The sequence below is a fragment of the Lytechinus variegatus genome, chromosome 3 (genome assembly GCF_018143015.1).
Source record: "Lytechinus variegatus isolate NC3 chromosome 3, Lvar_3.0, whole genome shotgun sequence".
NCBI lineage: Eukaryota > Metazoa > Echinodermata > Echinoidea > Temnopleuroida > Toxopneustidae > Lytechinus > Lytechinus variegatus.
Genome location: NC_054742.1, coordinates 63,785,065 through 63,811,274, shown reverse-complemented (window position 1 = coordinate 63,811,274; position 26,210 = coordinate 63,785,065). Strand labels below are relative to the sequence as shown.

The following is a 26,210-nucleotide window of genomic DNA, read 5'->3' as shown; positions in this document are numbered from 1 at the left end:
GGAAAATAAAGATTTGTTGTGACGATTGGTGCTGCGTGGGAAGGGGGCAGGTTGTCTCCAAACAATTGTTGAAAAATCGACATTTCCGGTGCGACTCATCAACCCCCTCCTCCCCCACTAGTGTACCTAAAGGGGGGGGGCAGACTGCCCCCCCTGACGAGTCACAACTCATGCAGGGGACGTATCCCTGCCCCCCCCCTGACGAGTCACAACTGATCTAGGGGACGTGCCCCCCTTATGAGAAGCCAAATTAATATTATGTAATGTAAAAATGCAATGAAAACGGACGTGTGTCCCCGCTTTTGAACCTGAAGAACTTTTTTTAATTATTTTTTGCTTGTCAATTTTTTTCCTGGTAAGAAATCCTTTTTGGGGAGTCGAAGACATTTTTTTTATTGTCAAATCTTTTTCTGGTAAGAAAAATCATTGATTTTTGGTTGAAGACCCCTTTTTTGTGTTTTTTTTTGCTTGTCAATTTTTTTCGCGGACGAAATATCCTCCAAAAAATGTGACCCCCTTCTGGAAAATCCTAGGTACGCCAGTGCCCTCCCTCACATCCAGTCGTCTGGGAACACCGGCCATAACATAATTAGTATTTCTCATGTATCATGATGACACGAGGAAAACGTTGACCACACCCCCTTTTCTTGCCCTAGCTATTTCGTTCACGCCCCTTGAAACAAAAAATCCATGATGAGAAATGCCCCCAATCATTTCACATTATCGGAATTTTGGAAGTACGCCAACCAAAACAGATGAAAACATCAACACATGCCCTTTGTTTGGTTTTATAGGACAAGCGGGTTCCACGTTTTTATTTTGGGATGAGTCATACCTCGTTATTCAACTTCGAAGGTTTCCCAAAGATTCTTCACTATCTATTCTACCAACTTAACGGGCTCCTCGGCGCAGGTCCTGAGGTGAGCTAAGCTTCTTTTGTATATTGTTGTGTAATATGGGCTCTTGTGATTGTTTTCCAATGTTTGCATTCGTAAGATTAAAAAAGAAGCAAGAGGAAATAACTTCTCAGGCATGACCCGTTCCCATTTGCTCCAAGGATATAAGCATAAAAGATCTCAGTAATATCGTCGTCACAGCGTGCACCTGTACCTGTCTGCGCAATAAGCTACCGGTGTTCCCCATCACTCGATCGCCCGCTTCATTTTACCGTCAGTGCTCGATCATAGGCGATTGGGTCGGTCGATCAAAGGAAGCTCTCGCGCCGGGATCCAACCACTTATTATTTTGTTTGAAACAACTGGAAAAGTATACTATTGCTCCAGGTTTTTAATATCCGATCCCTTCTGATTTTTGCTTATCCGAGGCACTGCACAGGAACATACATGAGTATAACTATTGCAGAGTGAGTTTTCCGAATCTTCCACTTTTTAATTCTTTTTTTCTCCAACCCTTTCAAATCTGTCCTGTAATGATCTGGTGAGTGCTGTCACGCCAACTTCTCCCCCTTTGCCTACGCTGGTCTGGCCGCCTGGCCTGGCTGGCCTGGGTCTTTGACCCCTGTTCGTGATCTGTTTACCGTTTGACTTTTTGACTCGAGATTGAATTATTATCTTAAAGAAGTGTTGTTAATGTTATGGAATGTGGATTGATGATCTTGTATTTTTATGACTGACTTTTTTTACCCCGTGAATTTTAGCAAATTGTTTATTGTGTACACTATTTTAGAGAATTTTGGACTCCTTACGGTGAATTGGAGTTGTGTTGAAGAAAACTATTAAGGGAGACAGACGGGTGCAGGAGAAAGAGGAGGAGAAAGGGAAATTAATTGAATGCGATGCTATAAAAGGGGAAGGAACTTTTTTTTAAAATTGACATTCTTTTTTTCTACTAGTCTACTGATTTGGATTGATCTTGAGATCCTTGTTTTTTCACTCTCAAAAGTTGATTGGAAGATCTTGTTTTGTTTTATTATCAGTAAGGAATGTAAAAAGGGAGTAGCCTCGATAGGCCAATGGCTTTTTGTTACTCCCTCACATCCCATTCATATAGGCCTACTTTATGTTTTGTCTTCAGTTATTAATTTTGTCTAAATTTTACAACTGTCATTATTGTGTTTACTCTATTAGATTAAGTCACCATATATTGTACCCTGTTTTTAAGAGATGTGAAATAAATGAATTTGAATTTGAACTGAGTAAAGCCCGATGATGAGTGTGGTGTCTGCCAACAACTGACCCTAACCCGATATGGTTTGCCATGTATGCCCTTTTCCCCATTAAATCAATAATTACAATACTTTTTATGATTACATTATATAGGCCTAGTGAATCGTATTTATTGTCGATGTCAATGCTATCTAATGGTGGAAAAATTATTAGTTCTCCAAAAGGACCCCAATAAAAAAAGAAGATGGAATTCAATAATAAATCAACGAGGTAAAAGTCATGTCTTTCCCCGTCAGTCTGATTCAGATTTAGGGCTCATCGCCAATGCCACCCTAAAAGATATACTTTTATTTTGCTATTGAAGATATGGTGGCAAACAACTAGACGTCGTCAACGCCTTGCTCGGAGCCATTGCGTCTCTGTGACTGTTCGCTTTGATTATTCTTCTAATATTCATTGCTTATTTGTATTGCATTGAAAAGCAGAAAACCACAGCTGCACAATACTATACTCTCACACACTAACCAATTACTGTATGCCCTTGCAAAGGTTAACCTAATTATACTGAACATTGTAAAAATCAATACCAGAGAAACAAACAGTTACATTCATATGGAATGAATCATTATCAGCTCCAACACTGCTTGGTCAATGGTGCATGACAAAATGAAAAGAGAATTCAATGACTTGTTCAGTTGTGCGAAATGGGCGGTAAACTATAAAGTAATATATTTGTAATATTCTGTTTTGATTCATTTCCATTAAGGTGTTATTTTGTATGATTTCTAATTGAGAGAACCAAAAAGTCTGTATATTCACCATTCAATTTGAAGTATTTTTTTAAGCAATAGTGATAATTAGACTAATTATGAGAAAGTAAGTAGTTAAGTAAGAATGCTGGTGCATTTGAGTGATAATATCAATATAGCAATAGTTAATGCTACAAATATTTTTATTTGTTTCTTTAATTAAAAAAACATTTCTCTAATAGTTTTAGAGCGGATTTTGAATTGTTGATAATTAACATAAGGGTTTAAATCGGATATTGTATCTAGAAAAAGTTTAATGATTCCTTTCATCTGCAGGATTTCCTGTTTTTAAGTGTTTGACAAACATGATTTACCACATGGTTTAAAATTACATTTAGATGATTATATCTTCTGGGTTTAAAAGGGCAGTCAAATTCTTGATAATTCCTGTAGGTTACGGAAGCTGAATGATTATTCAAAAAAAAAATTTTAAGAGTATACAAAATTAAAATATAGCTTAACATTCATTTTAAACTTGTTTATATTCTTATGATATTGATTGCTGTTTACACTTTAAGGAGGGACCTTAGATTAATGTTGCTTGTCTCTTTCTTCAAAGATGTGAATAATTTCATGATTTTTTTTCTTTCCTTGATTTATGATATGAAGGAAATCTTGTTTTGTTTCCTGCCATTGTGTTACCATGCTGTTTTTCCTTTTTGGATTTGGATGGGATCAGAAGGAATTGAAAGTGATTTGAAATGGTAGACAATGTCTTCAATGTATGTTGATAACACCTAAAAAAGTAATCTGATAGTATTTTGGACTTTAAACTACAGACGATCTTGATATTTGTTTTTTTCCTTTTTATTCTCTACGGCTGATTGGATGTACATGATCTTTTATACCCAGCATTTGTTCAGAAACCAATCATCCATATATTCCAACTTTTCCAGATGTGCCTGTTTTCACAATTCTATTACATACCTAGCCAGCCGAAATGCAAGTTTTGCAGGGACACAATTTTCCTCTTTTTCACTGTCTGCATTATTCAGTTTACATGTATGGCTGATTTGTTTGTTTCTTTCTAGGATCTACAACGCCATGATTCTCTGAAGTGTTGTACAGGCTGATTCTAACTGTTGGACCAAACTAAAACCAAAGATGTGTTATGTGATCATCACCATCCGCTCGCTCTTCTGGACACTCCTAAGTGTTTCGATTGTCCTGGGTCACCTGGTGGCCTTGATGACATCACAGTGGCTTCTAGGAGAAGAGAGAACTATCAGCAGTGCCAGCAACCTCTATGGCACTGAGAACACCACCTCCCCTCAGGAAGTAGTCGGACCGGTAGAGACCTACACCCCTACCCTGGGAATCTTCATGAGGTGTGCAGAGATATTCCGTGCTATCGCAGTGAATGATGGAGGATCCAAGCTAAACGAAGTGGAATGCACATCGTATATCAATAACTTCATGGATTTACCGAGCGGGTTCTGGAGAGCCATGGTTATATTCTATGCTGCAGGATTCCTAATACTTATAGTCGTTGGCTTCCTTTCCGTGTTTAGTCTCTGCTTCAGGAGTCTGTGCAAGAAAAGTCTCTTCACCGTCTGTGGATTCATTCAAGCAATAGCAGGTATGCTTCTCATTCTACACCTTGTGTTGAAAAGTTTTTGAATTGTAAGAAGTTGGCAAAGACAAAACAAGTAATCTTTACTATGCAGAATAAGGAAGATGTTAAACCTCTTCCTAACTTGTTGTCATGGCAATACTGTCCTACGACTTTACCAATGAAAATATTGAATGGAGTAAACCAGCTTTGTGAATGTATTAAAAAAAATCTTTGGATTTAAGGAACAAAAAAATTGCTTTTCTCACAGTCTTCAAATTATCACATTTTAATGTGATCATAATGAACTTTCTGAAATTAAACTATGACCCTCATAGTGCAAAGTAAGTTCTGCTTCAAAAAATTATTTAATGCATATACCTAGATATTTGGTAGAGAAAACATAGAAGGGAAGCATAGAAAAAAGCTATACATGTCTCTAAAAATAGATCCATGCATAGAAACCTCTCAAAATCACAGATCAGAGAGAATTTACAATTTTTTGGTTGCAATTTTTTTCCAGCCCATCTTCATTCCTGCTGTGATGTTGAATTGAATAGAACTGTTAGTAGATTATTTGACACACAGAATTACACTGGCATGCCACTCACTGTATGTATGATTAACATACCCATGAAAATTCCTTGTAAAATCCTATGTTAATTTAGGACTCACATATAAATCAAAATATGTGTACTTAAAGGACAAGTCCACCCCAACAAAAACTTGATTTGAATAAAAAGAGAAAAATTCAACAAGCATAACACTGAAAATTTCATCAAAATCGGATGTAAAATAAGAAAGTTATGGCATTTTAAAATCGCTTATTTTCAACAAAATAGTTATATGAACGAGCCAGTTACATCCAAATAAGAGAGTTGATGACATCACTCACTCACTATTTCTTTTGTATTTTATTATATGAAATATCTTTATTTTCTCATCATTGTCATGTGAAATGAAGTATTATTCCTCCCTGAACACATGGAATTCCATTATTTTAACATTTTGTGCTTCAGGCAAGGAGGTCCTAATCGTCGAATTCGTAGAAATTGAAATATTGTATAATTCAAACAGTAAAAACAAAAGAAATAGTGAGTGAGTGAGTGACATCATCGACTCTCTCATTTGGATGTAACTGGCTCGTTCATATAACTATTTTGTAGAAAATAAGCGAAAGTTTGAAATGTCATAACTTTTTTGATTTTACATCCGATTTTGATGAAATTTTCAGCATTGTGCTTGTCTGATTTTTCTCTATTGATTCAAATCAACATTTTTTCTGAGGTGGACTTGACCTTAAACAATGCCTTAGATTTCAATCTTATGAATATAGACTGTCAGAGTTCAGAAGAAATTATATATTTTCTTGCATATTTGTTTAGTTTGGAATTAGATGGGTTTCTCACATAGTAATATTTACAAGTGTACATTTGTTTACTTCATGTCAATAATGTGACATCTGACATTGTACTCTCTCAATTTGACCAAATTCCTGAATGAATGTTTCATTGTTACTCTGCAAATTTGACTAAAACCGCTGAATGTTGATCTGGAATGAACTGCTGAAAGTGCAGACTGTATGTATTTTTCATTTTCTCTGAGAGAATCGCCTACCTGTAGTTGACTGTATTTTGTATTCTTTACTTTCATTGATAAATGGAGTGAGTTGCATTACCCATTCTGGTGGATCATTATTCCTTATGATAGTACCTGATGGGTTTTATTATCCGAGTGGTCCTTTACGGGTGCCTCAAAGTCTCAAACATTTCTGCTTGACTAGCATTCAACACAGAGAATATTGAGTGTCTGTGAGAGACTGAGAGGCAATTTATAGATCAGCACTGAATAACAATCAGAAATCAATTTTATATTTTGTGTTTGTGTATTTGGTTGGAACCTTCTTGTGATGTTGCATTGTGTGGTAGGCGTAGAATGGCTGATGAGGCACTTGTGTTACTGGATTCAGAGAAGAATCAATGAATATTGGGTTTGGGATCGAAACGTTGACTTTAATAATTCACTAAAAGCCATTTCCATTTAAACAGAATCTGACTGCAAGGTCCTTGAATGTGGTATTGAGATTTGGCTGAACATCACCATGCTCTCCCCTTTCTCATCCATTTTGGAGTAGCTGCTGCAGTCACACTAATATGCTTTTCACACTGCACTTTTTCCTTAACCCACTTTGTTTTAATAATACGTTTTAGCAAAGTGGGCTAGCACGGTAAATAGTTCGGTACTATCTGGCCCTGCAAAAAAGCAGGGTTAGCCAGCTTATTGTGGTGATAGCACCACAATTGCGGTGCTAAGAGATGCAGTGTGAAAACGAAATAGGGCTAAGGAAAGTGGGGCTAAGCATTAGCCAATCACAGAATCAAATTGCACGTTAATCATGCTCTGTTTGGTAATTTTTGGTAAAATCATCAATATTCATGAGCTGAGGGATAGTCCGGGGTTAAGGATAGTATGGGGTTAAGGAAATGCAGTGTGAAAAGCATATTACACAACTGGCTCCAAACCAGGAGATACATGTAGCATGTCATTTCATGGCTTTGTCAGTGTGTCTGAGGCATCGGCTAAGTAGCAAATCCAGTATTGCGTGGGAGAGACAATGTGTGAGTAGTCTGCTGGGCAAACCCTTCACTCGTGCTCCAGGTCTGAATGCACAGCCTACTCATGCCATGTGTACTGAAGGCCCTGAATTGAAACAGCAAGTTTTGTATATGCTAGTCTTTGCGTGGAGACACACTTGTTGATCAAAGTTTCAATCAGGGTCTGTGCCTACAGACTAATGTGTGAGTACCATGCATGAGCGGTGATGAGCCCCAACCCTTAGAATGTAATAATGGTTTCCCCCCCTTTTTTTGGGGGGGGATCTTTTGTTAAGGTTTTGTTTGAATTGAATTGAATTGAATTGTTTTTACATTGTCATTACCCCAACAAAAACTTGATTTGAATAAAAGGAGAAAAATTTAACAAGCATAACACTGAAAATTTCATCAAAATCGGATGTAAAATAAGAAAGTTTTGGCATTTTAAAGTTTCGCTTCTTTTCACAAAACAGTTATATGCACATCTCGGTCAGTATGCAAATGAGGAACTGATGACATCACTCACTCAATATTTCTTTTGTATTTTATTATATGAAATATTTTTATTTTCTCACCATTGTCATGTGAAATGAAGTTTAATTCCTCCCTGAACACATGGAATTCCATTATTTTAACATTTTGTGCTTCAGGCAAGGAGGTCCTTTGTAAAAATTTGAATATTGTATAATTCAAACAATAAAAACAAAAGAAATAGTGAGTGAGTGACATCATCGACTCTCTCATTTGGATGTAACTGGCTCGTTCATATAACTATTTTGTTAAAATAAGCAAAACTTTGAAACTTTCTTATTTTACATCCGATTTCGATGAAACTTTCAGCAATATGCTTGTCTGATTTTTCTCTATTGATTCAAAGCAACATTTTTCTGAGGTGGACTTGACCTTTAAGGAAAAGCTATTTCTTCATGATGACATGTTGCTGTTAGGGGTTGGTTGCTAGTCTGGCCTTTCTTTACATTTAATAAACTTCTCCAGAAATTACTCTCTGTTCTCCTTATTTATTTATTTATTCATTTCTTTATTTAATTTATTTAATTCATTTATTCATTTTGTTTTATTTACCCAGGGTGGTCTCTTTCGGCACGAAACTGCTTTTCAAGAGAGCCCTATTAAAATACAAAAATGAACTTATTCTGGCAAGAAGGAATTCCTCCTAAAGAGCCATCAAGCCTTCTTATAATAGATTTATGATTTAACAATAAAAAGTGCTAGCAGGTTTTGCACTCTGACAGATTTGCTTATCATCGATTCAGGCTGTTTCCCCTAAGTCGGTTTCTACCAAAAATGGAAATCACATTATGAGGGAATGCGCAACCATCTTGAGATTTGGAAGGTTTCCCCTGGAATGTCACCTGGGAAATTTCCTCAAGTTGAAAAGTTCACTGGCCCTAGATAATCCTGTAAGAAATTTGATTTGGTGTAGGTGCCAGTATCCGATCTCGTAGCTCCCAAGCATGCTAGTTTTATGAGGTAAAGCTGTTATTTTTTTTTTGAAGTTTTACTTAGTTTTCTCTGAAAATCTTGCAGAAATTTATGGTACCATTGCAGCTTAATGTATATTATTGATCACATTAATAAAGTTAAGCACATTGATAAAAAGCGCTGACTGATCAATTACTGCTTGTACATCAGGATTGTAGATCAGTAAAAGTTTTCTCTCGTCTTCAGCTGTGGTCTTTCAGAATTCAACTGAAACGTAGGCCTATTTCAGGTTCTTTTTGCTAGATTTTAGGGTGATGATCAGAGATCAGTTGTGATTTCCTATCCTATCCTGCACAAGTTCTGTTGAGTGCCTTGACAGAAAATACATTTCACATCGCACTTGTTGAAAATTGAAAGCATGAACATGTAGGCCATTAAAATTAATAATGTGTTCAAATTATGCTTTTATAACTTCATTTTCAGGTTATGCTTTTGCAACTTGAGTTTGGTGATCTCTGTATCCATTGGATATCATAAAATTCGTTCACCCCTGGACTCCCACTGCATAGTCTTTATGAAGAGGTCTGTCTCATTGTGTCAGATGATTTCCTTTATTCCCAGGAAATGATGAGTAACACCCTCTTCATCTCTAGACAATCCCACCAAACCCTATTCTGTATTGTCTGGTAAACAGGCTTTCCCTTTATGAGCTCATTCTGTGGTGAAAGTTCACCTTTTTTTCCAAACTAATCCCTGTGGATTTCTTCTCCACCCTGGTGCTAATTGAGAGCTATTCACACCCAAACTGTCTGTCTGTCATGAAATGATTGTTAGTAATTTGATACAGTCTGCCTCTATTAACTTGATGATAGTTATGATGACAGTTAAATGGAGTCAATTTCATACTTGATTCTAGATTAAAATAAGATTTTAAATAATAAAATAAGATTTTTATTATTAGTTTTGATATTTTCTGGAAGGAAATAGACAACTGTCAAGTTACATAAGCCTGACTGTATGAAATGTACCATTACCATAGGCAATGCATTTGATACTTTAATGAATGAACATTTGAAGAAATAAAAATTGTCATATTTTATAAGTGTACAGTTTATTCAGTCAACCTTCATGGTTTGAATTTTCGTTCATATGAAATGTTATGTTAATTTGATAACTAAATTATATCCCATCTTTAATTTTGGTAAATCCCCCCAAAGTATATTCGATGTCTCTATTCCATTTCATTAATTCATTATGTTAAGTGCGATTCCCAAAACAGTTGTGATGTCAACTTTTGAACTTTTGATGTTAACTAAAAATGTGTATTATTGGTTGAATTTACCAATTTTGAATAAAAATCATGTTTGATCGGGTGCTCGCATAAAATAAAATATCTGCATATTTTTGTCTCATTCAAATAAAACACCTTCTCAAGCAAGGAATGGGCTGAAAACTTTAGGGTACAATGTATAATCTTTGCTAGTAACTTTCTGATATTCAGTCACTAAATATATAAGTGCTCAAATGGCTGTTCTTAAATAACAATAAAAACACATTACTGAGAGTGGTCACTAGAATGAAATTTAAATCTCAACTGCCGGAAAAATGTCATATTTGAATTCTAACAGGAAAGAAATGCATTCAGTAACTGCATGTGCTATGCTTTTGTAATATTGTAATCTTTGATGACACTCTAGTATAGTTCACATAACTGATCCTTAACCAAAGGCCTATGTCTTTTATATCAGCTGTATACATCAGATTTGGCAATCCCACTTCTCAGGAGCTCAATTAATTAGTAGCATCCTCTTAAAATTTGGCATTATTTAGGAACATTGTCATGATGGTGCAAGCTGTCATTTTAAACATCTTTCATATGCTTATATAAAAACAAAACAGACAGGACCTGCATGTATATATTTTAGGGTCCTAGTATTTTCAAATGAATATTGTTGACATTTCAGATCATTATTAAACATCGTTCAGTTCAATAAAGCAACAGATCCTCTTGTTTTGGTATCTCTTTTATCTGCCACTTATTAAATTATTAAAATTTTCAAGGAGCGTTTGAATTCCCATGAACCTAAAGTACAGTTTGGCAGAGGAAAGAAAGATACCGTTGTAGATCTCCCCTTCATTCCTATTCATGTTGTCTTTAGAATGGGTCTTGTTTTCAAAGAGGTCCATACTCTCCATTAGGTATCACTGACAAATGCTCTTCTTCTTGAGCCGATTTGAGTATCTTGCTCTTATCTTCAGGCATGAATAGAATAACAAAAAGCTCTTTGGTCATCATTCCTAGATTAAACCTGGATTGTGTTAAGACTTGAAGAGCCATTTGAATTGTTCAAGGAGGAGAAAACCAAATGTATGTAGAAATCAATGGGCAAAAATTAAATGTTTTTACCAAGGCCTACATGATTTGAATGAAATTATATCAATTTATAGGTTTGAGTCATTTCTTTATTTGTAAGTTCATCTGATGTGAACTTCCTGAATTGGAAAATTTACAAAATTTCTCATAATTGGTAAGCTTTATATTCAAAGTGACACTTTGTTTTTTGCTTTTTCAAGTTATTTCTATCTCTGATCATTATGATGATGTGGAAATTCAGACTGGCATGCACTTTTTTTCGAATCACTGCTACTTGATCGATGCTTTTGTAGGGTATATGAGCATATCACAAGTCCATGGTTTGATGTTGACATAGGGACCCAATTACATGTAGGCCTCCTGTGTCTATATAATATTTTGTATCATGGAGAATGAAGGGTGTTTACAGAGCTTGCTTGTTTGATGAAAGGCACTCTTTTATGGCCCTTTGTTTGCGATTAGATAGAAGTTCAAAGATTACTTCCCAGCAAATATGCACAGTTCATGTATAATCAGCAGATTAGAAAACTCCCATAAGAAGAACTTGTGTGTCAATCTATTCATGCTTTAGGAATAATCAGGAATGGGCAAAAAACAACCCAATTCGTCTGATCTGAATGTTTGAAACACATTTTAGTGATTGAATTTAAAATCAACAAAATTAATTAGAGTTCGCCATCTACCTTTCAACTGTCCGGCACTTGCTTATTGCGCTAATCAAATTAGTCTGATTGCTAATCTAGACATTCTTCACATCAGTGAATGTTAGTAAATATTTGAATATTTCTTTTATTCAACATAAATACTTTGAAATGTATCAGCATGACAAATATGCAGTATTTAGTCCTACGTCTTATGAATCATGCTGAAGCTTGCCAACAGCCATCCCTTTACATAAGAAGTATTTAAAGAAATGAAATATACTCTGAAGGATTGAATCACATTCATACTCAATGTGGTAAATAAAGTTATGTCTGAAAGGAATAAAAAAATGATTAAGAATTGCTCTAATTTCAGGTAAAATTTGGTTAAATTTCGGGGTATTTGTTTGTCTATTTACCCAAGTTCAAAGATTCAGTTATTTGCTTTAACCTCATTTTAGATGAATAAGGGCAATTCCACTCTAAAAAAAAATCAGCAATTTTCACAACACTTGTCCACCTGCTGTCCAAACAAACGTGGAACTTCATATGACAACCAACAGCAATATGTTTTCCATTGATGAATTAGGGATTCACCTTTAATTCTCCCGTACTCAAACATTTTTTTGCTGGTTATCCGATTTTCACATCACTACCCGCTTTAACTTTATCATTGACAAAAAAGAAATTTTAATGGCTCAAGCATTCAGCTAATACCCCTTTCATAAACCCAATTAAAATGAATTAGGCGGCTAATAGCAGCATAATTTGGTCGTAAAATTGGAGGAGGACAAGAGTTATCTGCATTACTCTGATGCTGCTATTATCCGCATAATAGCAGCATCGGGATAAGATTTTGAGTTTATGAACGCATTTCCAAATAATGCAGATAATTGCCATGGTGCGGTCACAAGGTCACCCTTTTCCAACACAACCGCATCGGAGGGGGCGTGTCCAGTTGTCATGGCGATTATCCGCCTTTTTCAGGATGGGCGCTCGTAAAAATAATGCGGCTTATTTTCGGAGTTTATGAACGCAATTTTTATTGAATTATCCGCATTACTCTTAGGCGGCTAATTGGAGGATAGGTTTATGAAAAGGGTATTAGAGACTATAAATTGTCAAAATGTCATATACCACACGTATGGAATTGCCCACAACATGATTATACAGGTCAATTAAATGAGGCCGTAATCTGTAGATCAAATTATTGTAAGTGTCCATGCATGTACCTAATATATTTCTGTTATTAGGTCGTTTGGCTGTATATAGTAAAGATGAAACACAGCTACATAAAGAATTTCAAACTGTGATGGACTTAACTGATCTTGGAGTGAATATAGGCCTACATGTAGCAATCAGACAGGATAATGAACAGAATCTTTTGAAAGAAAAGTCATGAGGGTAAGCATGTGCCTGTAATCTCACTATCCACACCCTTGATAATGAGATAACAATTAACCTATTCTCCTTGGCTACAAGACGTACAATACAGAGGAAATCTAGTTCACAGTCTCATTTTTGTCTCGCCCACCAGAGGTGAAGGCGAGACTTAGGGATCCAAATGTCGTCCGTTGTCCGTCCGTCATTCGTCCATCACAAACCTGTAATGACACATAACTCTACAAACATAAGTCGCTTTTCAACCAAACTTGGTTGGTGGATGGACTTGGGGGACCTGCATGTTATTCTTCAGTCTGAGGTCACATGGTAAGGTCAAAGGTCATTTTCAGGTCAACATTAAAGTTTACATGCAAGACTCTCTTATGACACCTAACTCCACAGATCGCTTTTCAACCAAACTTGGATGGTAGATGGACATAAGGGACCTGCATGTTATGCTGCAGTCTGAGGTCATATGGTAAGTTCAAAGGTCATTTTCAGGTCAACGTTAAAGTTTACATGCAAGACTCTCTTATGAAACCTAACTCCGCAACCGTATGTCGCTTTTCAACCAAACTTGGATGGTATGGTGGAGAGATGGATTGATGTGTATGCATGCAGTCAGAGGTCACACGGTAAGGTCAAAGGTCATTTTCAGGTCAATGTTAAAGTTTACATGCAAGACTCTTAACTCCGCAACCATAAGTTGCTTTTCAACCAAACTTGGATGGTAGATGGACTTGGGGGACGTGCATGTTATGCTGCAGTCGGAGGTCACATGATAAGGTCAAAGGTCATTTTCAGGTCAACGTTAAAGTTTACATGCAAGACTCTCTTATGACACCTAACTCCACAACTGTAAGTCGCTTTTCAACCAAACTTGGATTGTAGATGGACTTGCGGGACCTGCATGTTATGCTGCAGTCTGAGGTTATATGGTAAGGTCAAAGGTCATTTTCAGGTCAACATTAAAGTTTACATGCAAGACTCTCTTATGACACCTAACTCCACAACCGTATGTCGCTTTTCAACCAAACTTGGATGGTAGATGGACTTGGGGGACGTGCATGTTATGCTGCAGTCGGAGGTCACACAGTGAGGTCAAAAGTCATTTTCAGGTCAACGTTAAAGTTTACATGCAAGACTCTTAACTCTGCAACCATAAGTCGCTTTTCAGCCAAACTTGAATGGTAGATGTACTTAGGCGACCTGCTTGTTATGCTGCAGTCGGAGGTCACATGGTAAGGTCAAAGGTTATTTTCAGGTCAACATTAAAGTTTATGTGCAAGGCTCTTTTGACAAGAGTTATTCCATCCCAGTCATTTCACAATGAAGTTTCGATAAAATCCTCTTGCGTGCCCTCACAAATCATGATATTTCTGGTTATTTTCATAAGTGGGCGAGACACAAAATTGCTTTTGCCTTGTTACTGAGGAAGTCATTCTCATATTAATTGAAGTAAAATCATGATAACAAAATGATTCCAGAAGGGGAAAAACAGAAAATAGGAAGCAGACTTCTGATGTTGAGCTGTTGTGAGGATATACCTGTCCCGAGTCCTCGTTTAGGTACTTGATCTGCCCCTTTGATGTACCCCTTCAATCGTCTCGTCTACAGGTTTATCAATGTCTGCTCTACTTTGTGCCACTTGATGTGTGTTTGATTCCAAGATGATGAGATTAACTCCAATTAGAGTATTTTCCCTGGCTTTAACCCAACCAGGGACGTCCCTGCCCCAACCTACCATTTACCATGGAGGTGATGAAATCAGGGGATGGAAAATAGGATTTGGGATTTATTCCCGTCAAGGGTTAAAGATTCATTGCTTTTCCAGACCAACCCATTGGAACTAATAGCTCGGATTTCCATTGGGTCCCTGTTTAATTGTATCAGATTCGGCTGAGGACTTGTGAAATGAAATCTCCCCAAATTCATTTCAATCAAGACAACTCCAAGGCTCGCCTTAGTCTGCAGGCACAGACCCTCATTGGAACTTTGATCAACAAGCATGCCTCCATGCAAACACTAGCTCATACAAAACTCGCTGTTCCAATACAGGACCTTCAGCACACAAGGCATGAGTAGGCTGCACATTCAGACCCTTATTTTGAGTGAAGGGTTTGCCCAGCAGATTAGGCCCGCCTGGCCTAGTCTTATTTCATATTTCTCTGGGGTTGGGTATGGTAATATACTAAAACATGAATTTGAGATTGCTGTCTGTCTGGATAAATTCCTTTAAAGATTTGTTTTGCTTCTGTGCACTCAGATGTTGCTGGAGGCCTTGCCAGTATTAGGTTGCATTCATTTGCAATCCATTTGTTGCTGTGAAGTAAATCAAGGAAAGGATTCTGATCAGACTGCAATGTAAGCTCAGATTTGTAATAAGTCCATGGATTTGTTTAGGTGAAGTTGAACCAAATAAACTGTGGGGTCTTAAGGTCAAGGGCTACAGGTCAAATTTTATGGAGGATATACCAACATTTACCTGGGGCTCTTCTAATTCTCTGTACATGTACTACTAGATTTCTGGCAAAGGTCATAAATAAGGGCCATTTTACTGAGCTTGTGGGTGTTGCAACTCAATTTATGCCTAAATAAGGATAATAATAAAACCTTACTTCTTGACAGGATAAAAAGCAAATGATTACAAGAAGATTTGCTTAAATATAAAATGTGTTTAAATCAAAACCTGCATGAATGTTACAAGTCAAGTTGTCATATCAAAATCTTAATAGGACCTATTGATTCATGATATAGCTTACTGTACATGCAGGTTTATCTAATGAATATTTTGAAATACAAGTTCACGTTTGTATTTTTCTTGCCTGAGGTAGCAATTCACAGCAATAATGGCTGATGTTCTGCGCATAATGTTTACAAGTAAAACCATGCATCTTTCCTCACCTGTCAGTTTATGCTTGCTGCACATGTGTTCTGCGAAAGAATTCTTGAGAAAGTACAACCTGATAGCTCTGAGCGACAAGTGTTCTGCATGACTCAGTGTAGAGACTGGTATCACCTCTCAAAGGAGAATGCATAAAAAAGAATCTCAGGTAGAACTGTTTACACTAGTGATATAAACGATGGTTGACCTGTAATGACCAGAAAAGTGTGTGGTGATACCCCACCCTATTATCGAGTGACCTGTGTGACCCAAGAGTCCCATGATCTTGATAAAGCTAGAGTGCTTTCACACTTTGCAGATTTAATTTGTGTGCAAAGGCCTGTGCCCTGCGCCCTTTAACATAAAAGGGAGAATTCATTGCATGGTAAAGCATATCTGTGAATTCATGACAAATTATAGGCCTAAAGGTTACCAAAAGTTTACCGTAAATTGTAGATATTAAGGGTATACATGTAGCACAAGAGGCAAGCATATGCAGACATTGTGAGGGGCTGGTTAGAATAGATTTGACCCCCCCCCCCAAAAATAGTAATAATAAATAAATTAATAAAAGTAAGTAAGTAAATAAATAAATAAATAAATAAAACAAACCTGGAGATCAAGCCAAATACCCAAATCTTATGTAGGATTTTTTGTTAATAGTGGTAAATGTTCACTTAGAGAATAGATATCTGCTTTAATATTTTGTTGAAATTCCTATTCATAACATAGTTCACACTATTATAAGCCTGAGTAATTAATATAAGAATTGTGATAATGTTGATGACCCTTGTGAACCCTAAGTTTTGTTGAAATTCCTATTCATAACATAGTTCACACTATTATAAGCCTGAGTAATTAATATAAGAATTGTAATAATGTTGATGACCCTTGTGAACCCTAAGTTCCTTTGATACTTGTATGATTATCAGTGTGTGAACACTGCTTTTGATGTCTGTATCAAGTCCATGAAGTGTCATATTGGAGATGAATAATATGCACCTGTGAGTATTATGATTTAGTAAGGCTATTTCCTGGCATAGCGTCCAGCGCAAGACAGCTGGAGCTTTTAATCTAGGTCAAATCAATTTGACAAATTTAGGGTCATTGAATTGTGAACACTTTGGAAACTGTTTTTTTTTTTTTAAGTTTTTTCCCCTCAGTTTTAGCATGGTCTCTAGTAGGTCCATGGTTGTGGCATGGTTTTAGTGAAGGTTTCTGTAAAGAAGTGATACCTCACATGCACACATCTTTCCTGGCGTCATGATTGACCTTTTTCTGGAAAATATAGAGTATGAAACCTCAAATCCCCAGGTTTTCCAAAAATTTGTAAATTTACAGCACATTCTGTATTCTTCATGCTTGTGTAAAAACAGAAAAAATCAAAGAAACAGATCAACAAAAGTTTGAGAAAAATTGGACAAATAATGAGAAAGTTATGAGCATTTGAATATTGTGATCACTAATGCTATGGAGATCCTCAAATTGGCAATGCGACAAGAGATGTGTGATGTCACTTGTGAACAACTCTCCCCAATAATTTAGTATATATTTCACCTAAATTGCTCTTTACCACATCTTTCAGTCGATCATGTGTTCTTTCTATTGGAGGGCATGTAATACAGATTTTTAAAGAATACATCATGGATAAAGAGTTTGTATCACCAAAAGAAAAAGCAGAAAGACATTTTGAGGGTATTTTGTAGTCCATCAAAGGGAAAGTTGTTCACATGTGACATCACACATCCTTAACATATTGCCAATGGGAGGATCTCAATATTTTTCAAATGCTCATAACTTTCTCATTATTTGTGTGATTTTTTCTCAAAACTTTCTTTGTACTTATTCTTTGATTTTTCTGTTTCGACACAAGCCTATTTATTTCAAAGGTTTCATTCCCCTTTAATATCACTCGTATAGGCTACTTTTAGAGTTCATTATATTTAGCCTATTACTAATAAATTACAATGGTGCTTCACCAAATTGAATTTATAGTCCAGGGCCTTAATCGACTCAGGTTTGATAAAAACTTTAGTCTAAAGTTTGGTTTGACTATGGATAGCAAATTGTAACACTGATCTATACCTGTGCAGATTCAATTCATCTTTTTCATTTCACTCTTTTTTCACTCAAATATTTCATAATTATTGTCTTAGAACAGGGGCTCCAGAACGGTTTTCAAAGTGGGGGAGGGGGGGGGGCTGACCATGCAAAAATCACAATCATATGGCCATTTTTCTGTTTTTGTACAGGTTTTTTTTAAAAAGTAAGTGGGCTGAAGCCCCCCCCCACTTCCACAGTCCTGTAGAACATAGTTTAACCAAGGTACACATGAGTAATATACAATATTATTCATTTCAGGCTTCTCATGATTTTAGCAGAGTTGAACGTGGTCCGATTTAAACTGGATTTCAGAATATGGGCCTCTGGGTCTACTTGATACTTGTGAAAGAGAGAGTATATTCAACTATTACTGTCAGTCAGTCATCTATCATAATGCCAATCTATCAGGATGAACAAGACTTTGGTAATATTCATACTGTGTCATAACCACATTGATTGTTTGTGGTCATTATGGTCATGGGATTGGTAGCTCTCTCGGTGAGGGTGAAAGTAGGTGGTTTCAGACCGCCTCGAAGTTCGCCAGTTCCAGGTATTCTCTGATCGGGAAATTTACCCCGATCAGAAAATACCAGGTATTTTGGTAATGTGAAAGCAAACTACGCGTAATCTCCCTGAAAGAAAATACCCGCTAAATAGTAGGTACTTGGCGAAATTACGAGAACTTTCGTGGGGATTTTTCCAAGGTCGCAGGTATTTTGGCGATGTGAAAGCAAATTACGGGAACTTTTATCCCAGCGTGTCAGTTGGGCGCGGCGGCGTGGGTGGCTGCTGGGCTAGAGATTTTGAATCTCCCGCCTTGCCTGCTTATCAGACCACACTGCGCATGCTCGTAAATTCGGGAACTTATCCCGAAGGATGTGTTTCGGGGCGGTGTGAATGCAGGAATAATTAACGGGTATTTTTTAGCCTTAAAATGTTCTCGTAATTTAACGGGGATTCTTGTGATCGAGGCGGTTTGAAACCGCCTAGAGTGTGGATAGGTGAGAAGGTGGGTGGGTGCATGCGTGTGTGTGTGTGTGCTCTACTGTAAGGGTAGATGAAAAGTAGGTGGTTTCAAACCGCCTCGATCACAAGAATCCCCGTTAAATTACGAGAACTTTTTAAGGCTAAAAAATACCTGTTAATTATTCCTGCATTCACACCGCCCCGAAACACATCCTTCGGGATAAGTTCCCGAAGTTACGAGCATGCGCAGTGTGGTCTGATAAGCAGGCAAGGCGGGAGATTAAAAAATCACTAGCCCAGCAGCCACCCACGCCGCCGCGCCCAACGACACGCTGGGATAAAAGTTCCCGTAATTTGCTTTCACATCGCCAAAATACCTGCGACCTTGGAAAAATCCACACGAAAGTTCTCGTAATTTCGCCAAGTACCTACTATTTAGCGGGTATTTTCTTTCGGGGAAATTACGCGTAGTTTGCTTTCACATTACCAAAATACCTGGTATTTTCTGATCGGGGTAAATTTCCCGATCAGAGAATACCTGGAACTGGCGAACTTCGAGGCGGTCTGAAACCGCCTAGTGAGGGTTTGTGACTCTGTGGGAATGTGTGTGAGAGAATAAATGAATGGAGTGTGTTGTTATGAGTGTGTGTGTGTGCATGAAAGGGAGAAAGAGAGAGAAATGAGTGTGTAAATAGGTTAAGGAGGGTGTAGGGGTGTGTGTATGTGCATGAGAGGGAGAGGGAAAAATATACTGAGCAAGTGACTGTTTTGGAAGAAAGGGTGTGTGTGGGTGTGAGTGTGCGTGAATGAGAGAGAGAAAAAAAGTTTGAAAAATTAGGCAAGGAGGGTGTGTGTGTGTGTGTGCATGAAAGAGAAATGAAGAATTCAATTGAGTATGTATATTAAGAAGTGTGTGGGTGACTGGGTGGGTGGGTGTGTGAGAGAAATAAATGAGTGGCTGTTTAGGTAAGGGGTGTGTGTATGTGTAACATAAAGAGAATGGTGGGGAAAGTGTGTTGGGTGTGTGGGTTAGGTAGGAGGGTGGGTGTGTGTCAGGTCATGTGTGAGGGATGCTAAATGGATGATTGGAAAGTGGTTCCTGATCCCAGGGGAATGGATAGCAAATGATCCAAGCCAATTTACTTGACACACCATCCCAACTACTCTCAGAAATCATTTATCGACTTCTTACTTTCTCCAATCATCTGGTCAAAAGTAATCTTGAATATTACATTCCAGTCCATTTCATTCAAATTATCTTTTCTTCAGCTGTCTATAATTTCATGAATTTCCAAATATGAATAGGTAGTCTGCTGTTTGAGGGTGGCGATGCTCTATTTTAGGGAAAAGTTTTAGGCAATACTTTTAATCAGAGAGTATATACATGTATTATTCAAAGACATGAATGATATATAAAGTGAATCTGTCTTACCCTGTACACTTTATGCTATTTTGCACCATACTAGAAAACAGAATTTGTTGTACACTCAACGTAGGGCTTGTAATTCAAGACTGACCTGTCTTTATTTTAGAATCATTCTAGCAGATAGTAAATAGATATAATTTACGGATGAATGGCTGTCATAAAGCCAATTACAAAACGAAGATGCACTCAATAGCAGTTTATAGTTGCAGGTCTACCAGAATATGTAAAATGATTTTATGTTGATAAGCCTATTTAGGTTTTAAATTCAGCTTTTTAGTGCATAAAAATTAATCTATGTTTTCTATGGGCATTTAATAAATTAAATTCTTGTTTGAAGTAGTTTTTAGTTTATTCAATATCCGAATCCTTCGGCATTTCAAATACTGCCACAGTTGAAGTTTTTACTTAACACCTCAATGTCAAATTAATAGGATTGCACAAATGTAAAATAAGTATGCCTTTTAGGAAATTATGCCTGAAAAGCTGCTGGTACTATTCAATTAAAGGTAGCCCTGAGCGAGCTAATGAAAGCAAATCTGATTTTAAATTGATTTATAAGCAACTAAATACTTAACATGCTGAATAGAATGCATGGTTAGTCAGAGATTAAATGGGTGCCCCGGTATTAAGTTCCGCAGTAAAAATGTGTGTTGGTTGGTGCATAAAGTCTTTCTGTGGTTATGCCTTGGGCCAGATTATCCTTCTTGATGAACGCAAAGTGCAAGTGATATTTTTCAATATTTTGGGGTTTTCAGATTCCCATATACTGCTTATAGAGGGTACTGGTACATGTAGTTATAGAAAAGTGCCTATTAAAGTCTGGCCAGCTTTAGCTGAATTGAAATTCGTTAAGTGTGCTTGCATAAAAAAATCCAACAGAGTTTGAGTTATGTTTGAAAGACTGATACAGTACTTTAATGTTATTTTCATAAATAACAGGCAAGGTTATGAATAAATTATGTAACAGTGGGTCATTGTACTGACATGAGGAAAGTTTAGAAGAAGTAATATTCAGGTATATGGCAATGTTAAATTGAAGATAAATGCCAGTTGTGGTAACGACTAACGAGTCGGAAAATGATTCGGAACAGAATCCAATAAAATGACCTCCCAAGTGTTTGCATGAGAGCAAAATAAGCATGGAATTCCATAAAATGTGAGGTATTTTTCCAAGCAATATCAATACACTGTCCCACATATGACTTAATGTGTTAGTGACTACCAGATCTATATCTATGATAATTGTTTATCAACCTTGATTTTAAAGATATTCTCATGAAATAATTGTTTGCTGCAATTACTTTCTCTTAATACCTTTAAGCCACAGGCATCCTCATCACCCCATTGTATTCAGATAAGATTGACTTCAATTGTTGGAAAAACAATGAAGATTAGTAAAGCCCAATGCAGTAGTCAAAATAATTCAAATGCAGCAGTAAGTGGTTAATACTGGGTAATGAAAAAAGGAAATCAAGGATATTAAGAAATCCTGATACTCCCAGGCCATGGTGTATTGCTCACTCTTTTATTATGTGAACTTGGACAGTCATAATAATAAAACTATACCTTCTGCGAGATGCAGTGCAGGTACTGATGATTGCAAGTGTTTTTTTTTTATATACCGGTAGACGAATCTAATATGCTAGTCCACTCTCTGGATTTTTGTAAATCCCGCCTGTCAGCTAAAAAATCAATCCAAAGTCATTCCACAAATAATGTTCAAAATGATTGCACCGTTATTGCTAAAACATGATACTGAATACTCTAAATACAGAGACTTACACTGTTGATATTAAACATTTGCACAAAGTTGAATTGTTAATGCTTTATAAACAGACTAGCCGTTTTTATTCTCACTGTAACAGTTGCAAATGGTTTTTCAGCGTTAACACAATAATAGAAACTATCACTTCAGGAAGTGAATTCACAGTACAATAGGTTTAAATTATATGATTTGAAGAAGAGAAAATTCATAATAATTGATAAGTGATAGTATTTTATATTTTCCTGGGGAAAGTAGCTGATCTTCTGATTCACAAACATTCAAATTTACCAGCAATTTGTCTTTGTTCATTAGTTTTTCTCTATTGTATGTATTTGGAGAATAACTGATTGACAAAGGCAATTACGGCATTCAATTCAAGTAGCATGTCCCAAATTGTACCCTCAATACATACATACCTCAGAAAGTGGTTATTGGTTTAGAAACGGAAGCAGCATTAATTGAGTGAGTCTTAATATTCACAAGGACATTAAGTTAAGCTTGTGACCATACTAGTAATTGGCAGTTTCATCATTTCATGGAAACTGACCAAACCCTTATCAAAACTGCTCTTACCATCAAAATGTTTGCAATATTTCATTGCTAGGATATCAGTCCTTTTTGAAAACAATTATTGTAATGGAATAAATGTGATATTTCAATTTGAATGCTGAATAATGCATAATGTACTGATAAGGCGTGAAAATCACTGATTCAGTTCAAGATTTATTACCTGGCTTTAAAGAAGTTTGTCCTGATACTTGAAAAAAAATATTCCAAGAAATATCATGTGGAAAGATACAACATATCACAAATCACAATGTCAGAATGATATCCCATGTGCAAGATCACATCAGTCTGTGTAATCATTGGTAATTATGAAAGTTTGGTTTTTATGGACACTGTTCTTGATTCATAATTCTTTTTTTCAATGCATACACATTACTTCAAAAATTTATTAAGAAGAGCATGATTTGATATTGAGATCCCCCTGACTCATACCCCTCTGGGGTGAAAACCTTTTATTAACAAACAAAAGGGTTGATTTGATGAAATTAATAACATTTTCTTCCTCACTCATCAACGATGGCATGGTGCTATAAGGTGCCTTCATACTCACTCGATCACAGAAAATATCTCGTATTTTTGTATTTTCTAAGCAGGAATTTGTACTCGGATCAGAAACATACCAGGTATTTACCATTATGAAAGCAAAATACTTTTAATATCCCTGAGAGCAATGCCCCCAAGTTGGTAGTTACTTTTCAAGATTATGAGAAAGTTTGCAAGAATTACTCATTTAGATCTGCATGTATCGCAGGTTTTTTTGCAGTGCGAAAGCAAGCAATGCAGGAGTCTCTTTGCTTGCTTATTCATACAACTTTAGTTTAGTGCTGGTGGGTAAACACACAAAATGACTGGTGGATCGGGTATTTGTAGGCGTGAATAAGCTCTCATTATTTGTACGGGTATTCTTGTGATCGAGTGGGTATGAGAGCCCTTATATTGTTCATACCTATGAAGCAATTTGTTTTACCAATATCGCAGTTTGCAATCGAACACTTCTGCCATTGTTGGGTCTGAATGGGAGCCGATCTTTACGGCTTAGTTGACGTTCTGAAAACCATTTATCTCCTGATTGGGTTGTCATTGTTGGGAATTAATGGAAGGGAAGGTCCCCAGGGTTCAGGAATGCAGTCCGCCGCACTCCAGAGAAAAAAACTGTCCTAATTGTTGCCTAGAGTAAACTTTGCTTACTGTGCAGAATAGAATACCAAGCAAATTCCATTCATGCGAAAGTCAGGGAGAGGTAATTGTACTTTTCAGGACAGTCTTGTTCTGAATCATTATTTGTTTTTAATTTTTTAGCCAGACAATGGGCCTAATCAGGTCTGATTATGATAAAGTTTAAGTAGTTAATAATGGTTATTTCCTTCTCTACATTCTTAACAATCCTATATATTTTTGTTCTTCCCATCTTCCAGGTTTGCTGATCCTGCTAGCCCTGGTCCTCTACCCAGCCGGTTGGGGTGCGGAGCGGGTCCAGGACCTGTGTGGACCTGATGCTGCCCCGTTTCAGCCCGGAACCTGTAGCATAGGCTGGTCTTTCTTCGTTGCCGTGGGCTCCACGGTGGCTACTTTCCTCTCGGCAGTTCTCTCTGTTCAGGCAGAGATTGCAACATCCAGTGATGATGTCCAGGATGAGATCCTGAAAGGAAAGTACATTATATGTCTACCATGATAATCTACAGCTGCATGTTGAGGGTCATCATTACCAAACAGAACTAGACCTTGGGACAAGGTGATGTTCTTTGAACAGTTATGTTGATGACAAACGGGATGAACAAGATAAAGACGTTAAGTTCATGTTTCTTGGAAGAAAGATTAGACTTTTCATTATTGTTGCTTGTGTGGACATGTTACTAGAAACATACAGGTTTGTTTATCATTTGTGGTGATGCCATTCTACATGACATCACTGTTATTGTTGTTTACTTGGAGATATCATAAACAGGGCTGATGATCAAGGAATAGGATTGCATCATGTCATTATTTCAGCTAAAGACTTTGTAATAGATCTTAAGTCCTATGCTTTTTGTTCAGTCGTCACGGTTCACAAATTAAAGCCTTGAATTCCTAATCTGAAATCGCATCCCTTATGAGAGTCTTGCCGTTGATATCATAATTGTTATTTTCCCTACAAGATGTGTCACATTCATCTTGGCTAACCTGTTACTCATCAGTCAATTTTTTTTACAATCAAAACAGCTAAGATCTGACACAATCACTGTATGATTAATCCATGACTTAGACCATGTGGAAGCGCCGTGGTGTAGTGGTTCTCACTCTCGCCTTGTAATCAGAGGGTCGTGTGTTCGAATCCCACTATGGCCTATAGCGTCCTTTGGCAAGGTGTCAATCTACACTTTGCCACTCTCATTCAGGTGCTAATTGGGTACCGGACAACCGTTATTGTGGTTGATTTAGCAAGTGTGCACCTTTACAGGCTGCTTGAATAGCTCTGAATCCAGTTCGGGTAATAATAATTGTGAAGCGTTTTGAGCAGTCGTAGATGAAAACGCTATATAAATGCCTATTATGATTATTATTAGACCACGGTTTTAATTGTGTTACAAATTGTGGCAGTGGGAACTAGGTGGACCTATATGAATGGATTTGTTTTCAACTTTCACCTCGGCGAATACTGAAAAACACATTAAAATAAAATTGGTAAAGCATGGGATGTGTCATGTGGTGTGATCGCCAATCATGATGAGATCTCAAACTTCCTCTGTGAAACATGAATGACGTTCTGGATCATTGACAGGAAGATTGTAAGTTAGGGTTTCATGGATTGATGATCATGGCTTGTGGTTCTTGTAACCATTATCCATGTGCAAGGATGTTTACTCAGCACATGAAACCCACCATTCCTGTTCAGACTGTAAAATTTTTGGTATATGAGCTAAATAAACGATTGGATATTTCATAACCCAGTTCAGACTTTAACATTCTTCACACAGAAACCAGCAAAATAAACCACTAGGATACTTCATAACCTAGTTCAGACTTTAACATTCTTCACACAGAAACCAGCAAAATAAACCACTAAGATACTTCATAACTAGTTCTGATTGTAAGTGTAACATATGTAATAAGAATAATAAGTTAATTCTTTCATGATCTAGTTCACACTAAATTATTGAAATAAATATCGGCCAAATGAACAACTAGATATTACATAAACTGTAATAACAAAGAATTAAAAAAAAATCTAAGTAAAGTTGGTGAAACTAGATGTGTCCCAGAGATTGTTTTCTAAAGATTTGACTAGCTTATCTGTGTTTCAAATTGTCAACACGCATCTTAAGTTTCTTTCTTTACATGTAGAATTAATTTATTTTTACATTGACATAGTGTATCTATTCACTAAACATATTCTTTATATGTTTCACCACATGAAGTTTGTATAAACCTCTCTGACAAAGAGAATCTAAAGTTCTCTTAGAGAGAAACTTTTTTAAAATTTAAATCTAAATTCATTTTATGGTTTACCAGATGTTTTGAAATGGTTTTCTTCAAATGAAATCAAAGTTTGGAGAAGAGATAAAGGAACTGTATGCTTTCAAGGCCAGGAAATGTTTGC

The 26,210-nt window shown here is 36.7% G+C and overlaps 1 protein-coding gene across 2 annotated transcripts; it reads left to right on the top strand.

The window, feature by feature from the left end:
• Positions 1–812: 812 nt before the first annotated feature.
• LOC121411634 (LHFPL tetraspan subfamily member 2a protein-like) lies at positions 813–24,949 on the top strand. Of its 2 annotated transcripts, none has more exons than XM_041604446.1 (3): positions 813–920; positions 3,967–4,514; positions 24,049–24,949. In XM_041604446.1, the coding sequence occupies exons 2-3, from the start codon at positions 4,040–4,042 to the stop codon at positions 24,303–24,305; spliced, it is 732 nt and encodes a 243-aa protein (XP_041460380.1). In that variant the 5' UTR covers positions 813–920; positions 3,967–4,039; the 3' UTR covers positions 24,306–24,949. The 2 variants fall into 2 exon arrangements, with proteins under 2 accessions (XP_041460380.1, XP_041460379.1); XM_041604445.1 differs by lacking the exon at positions 813–920 and adding an exon at positions 950–1,363.
• The last annotated feature ends 1,261 nt before the right edge of the window (positions 24,950–26,210 follow it).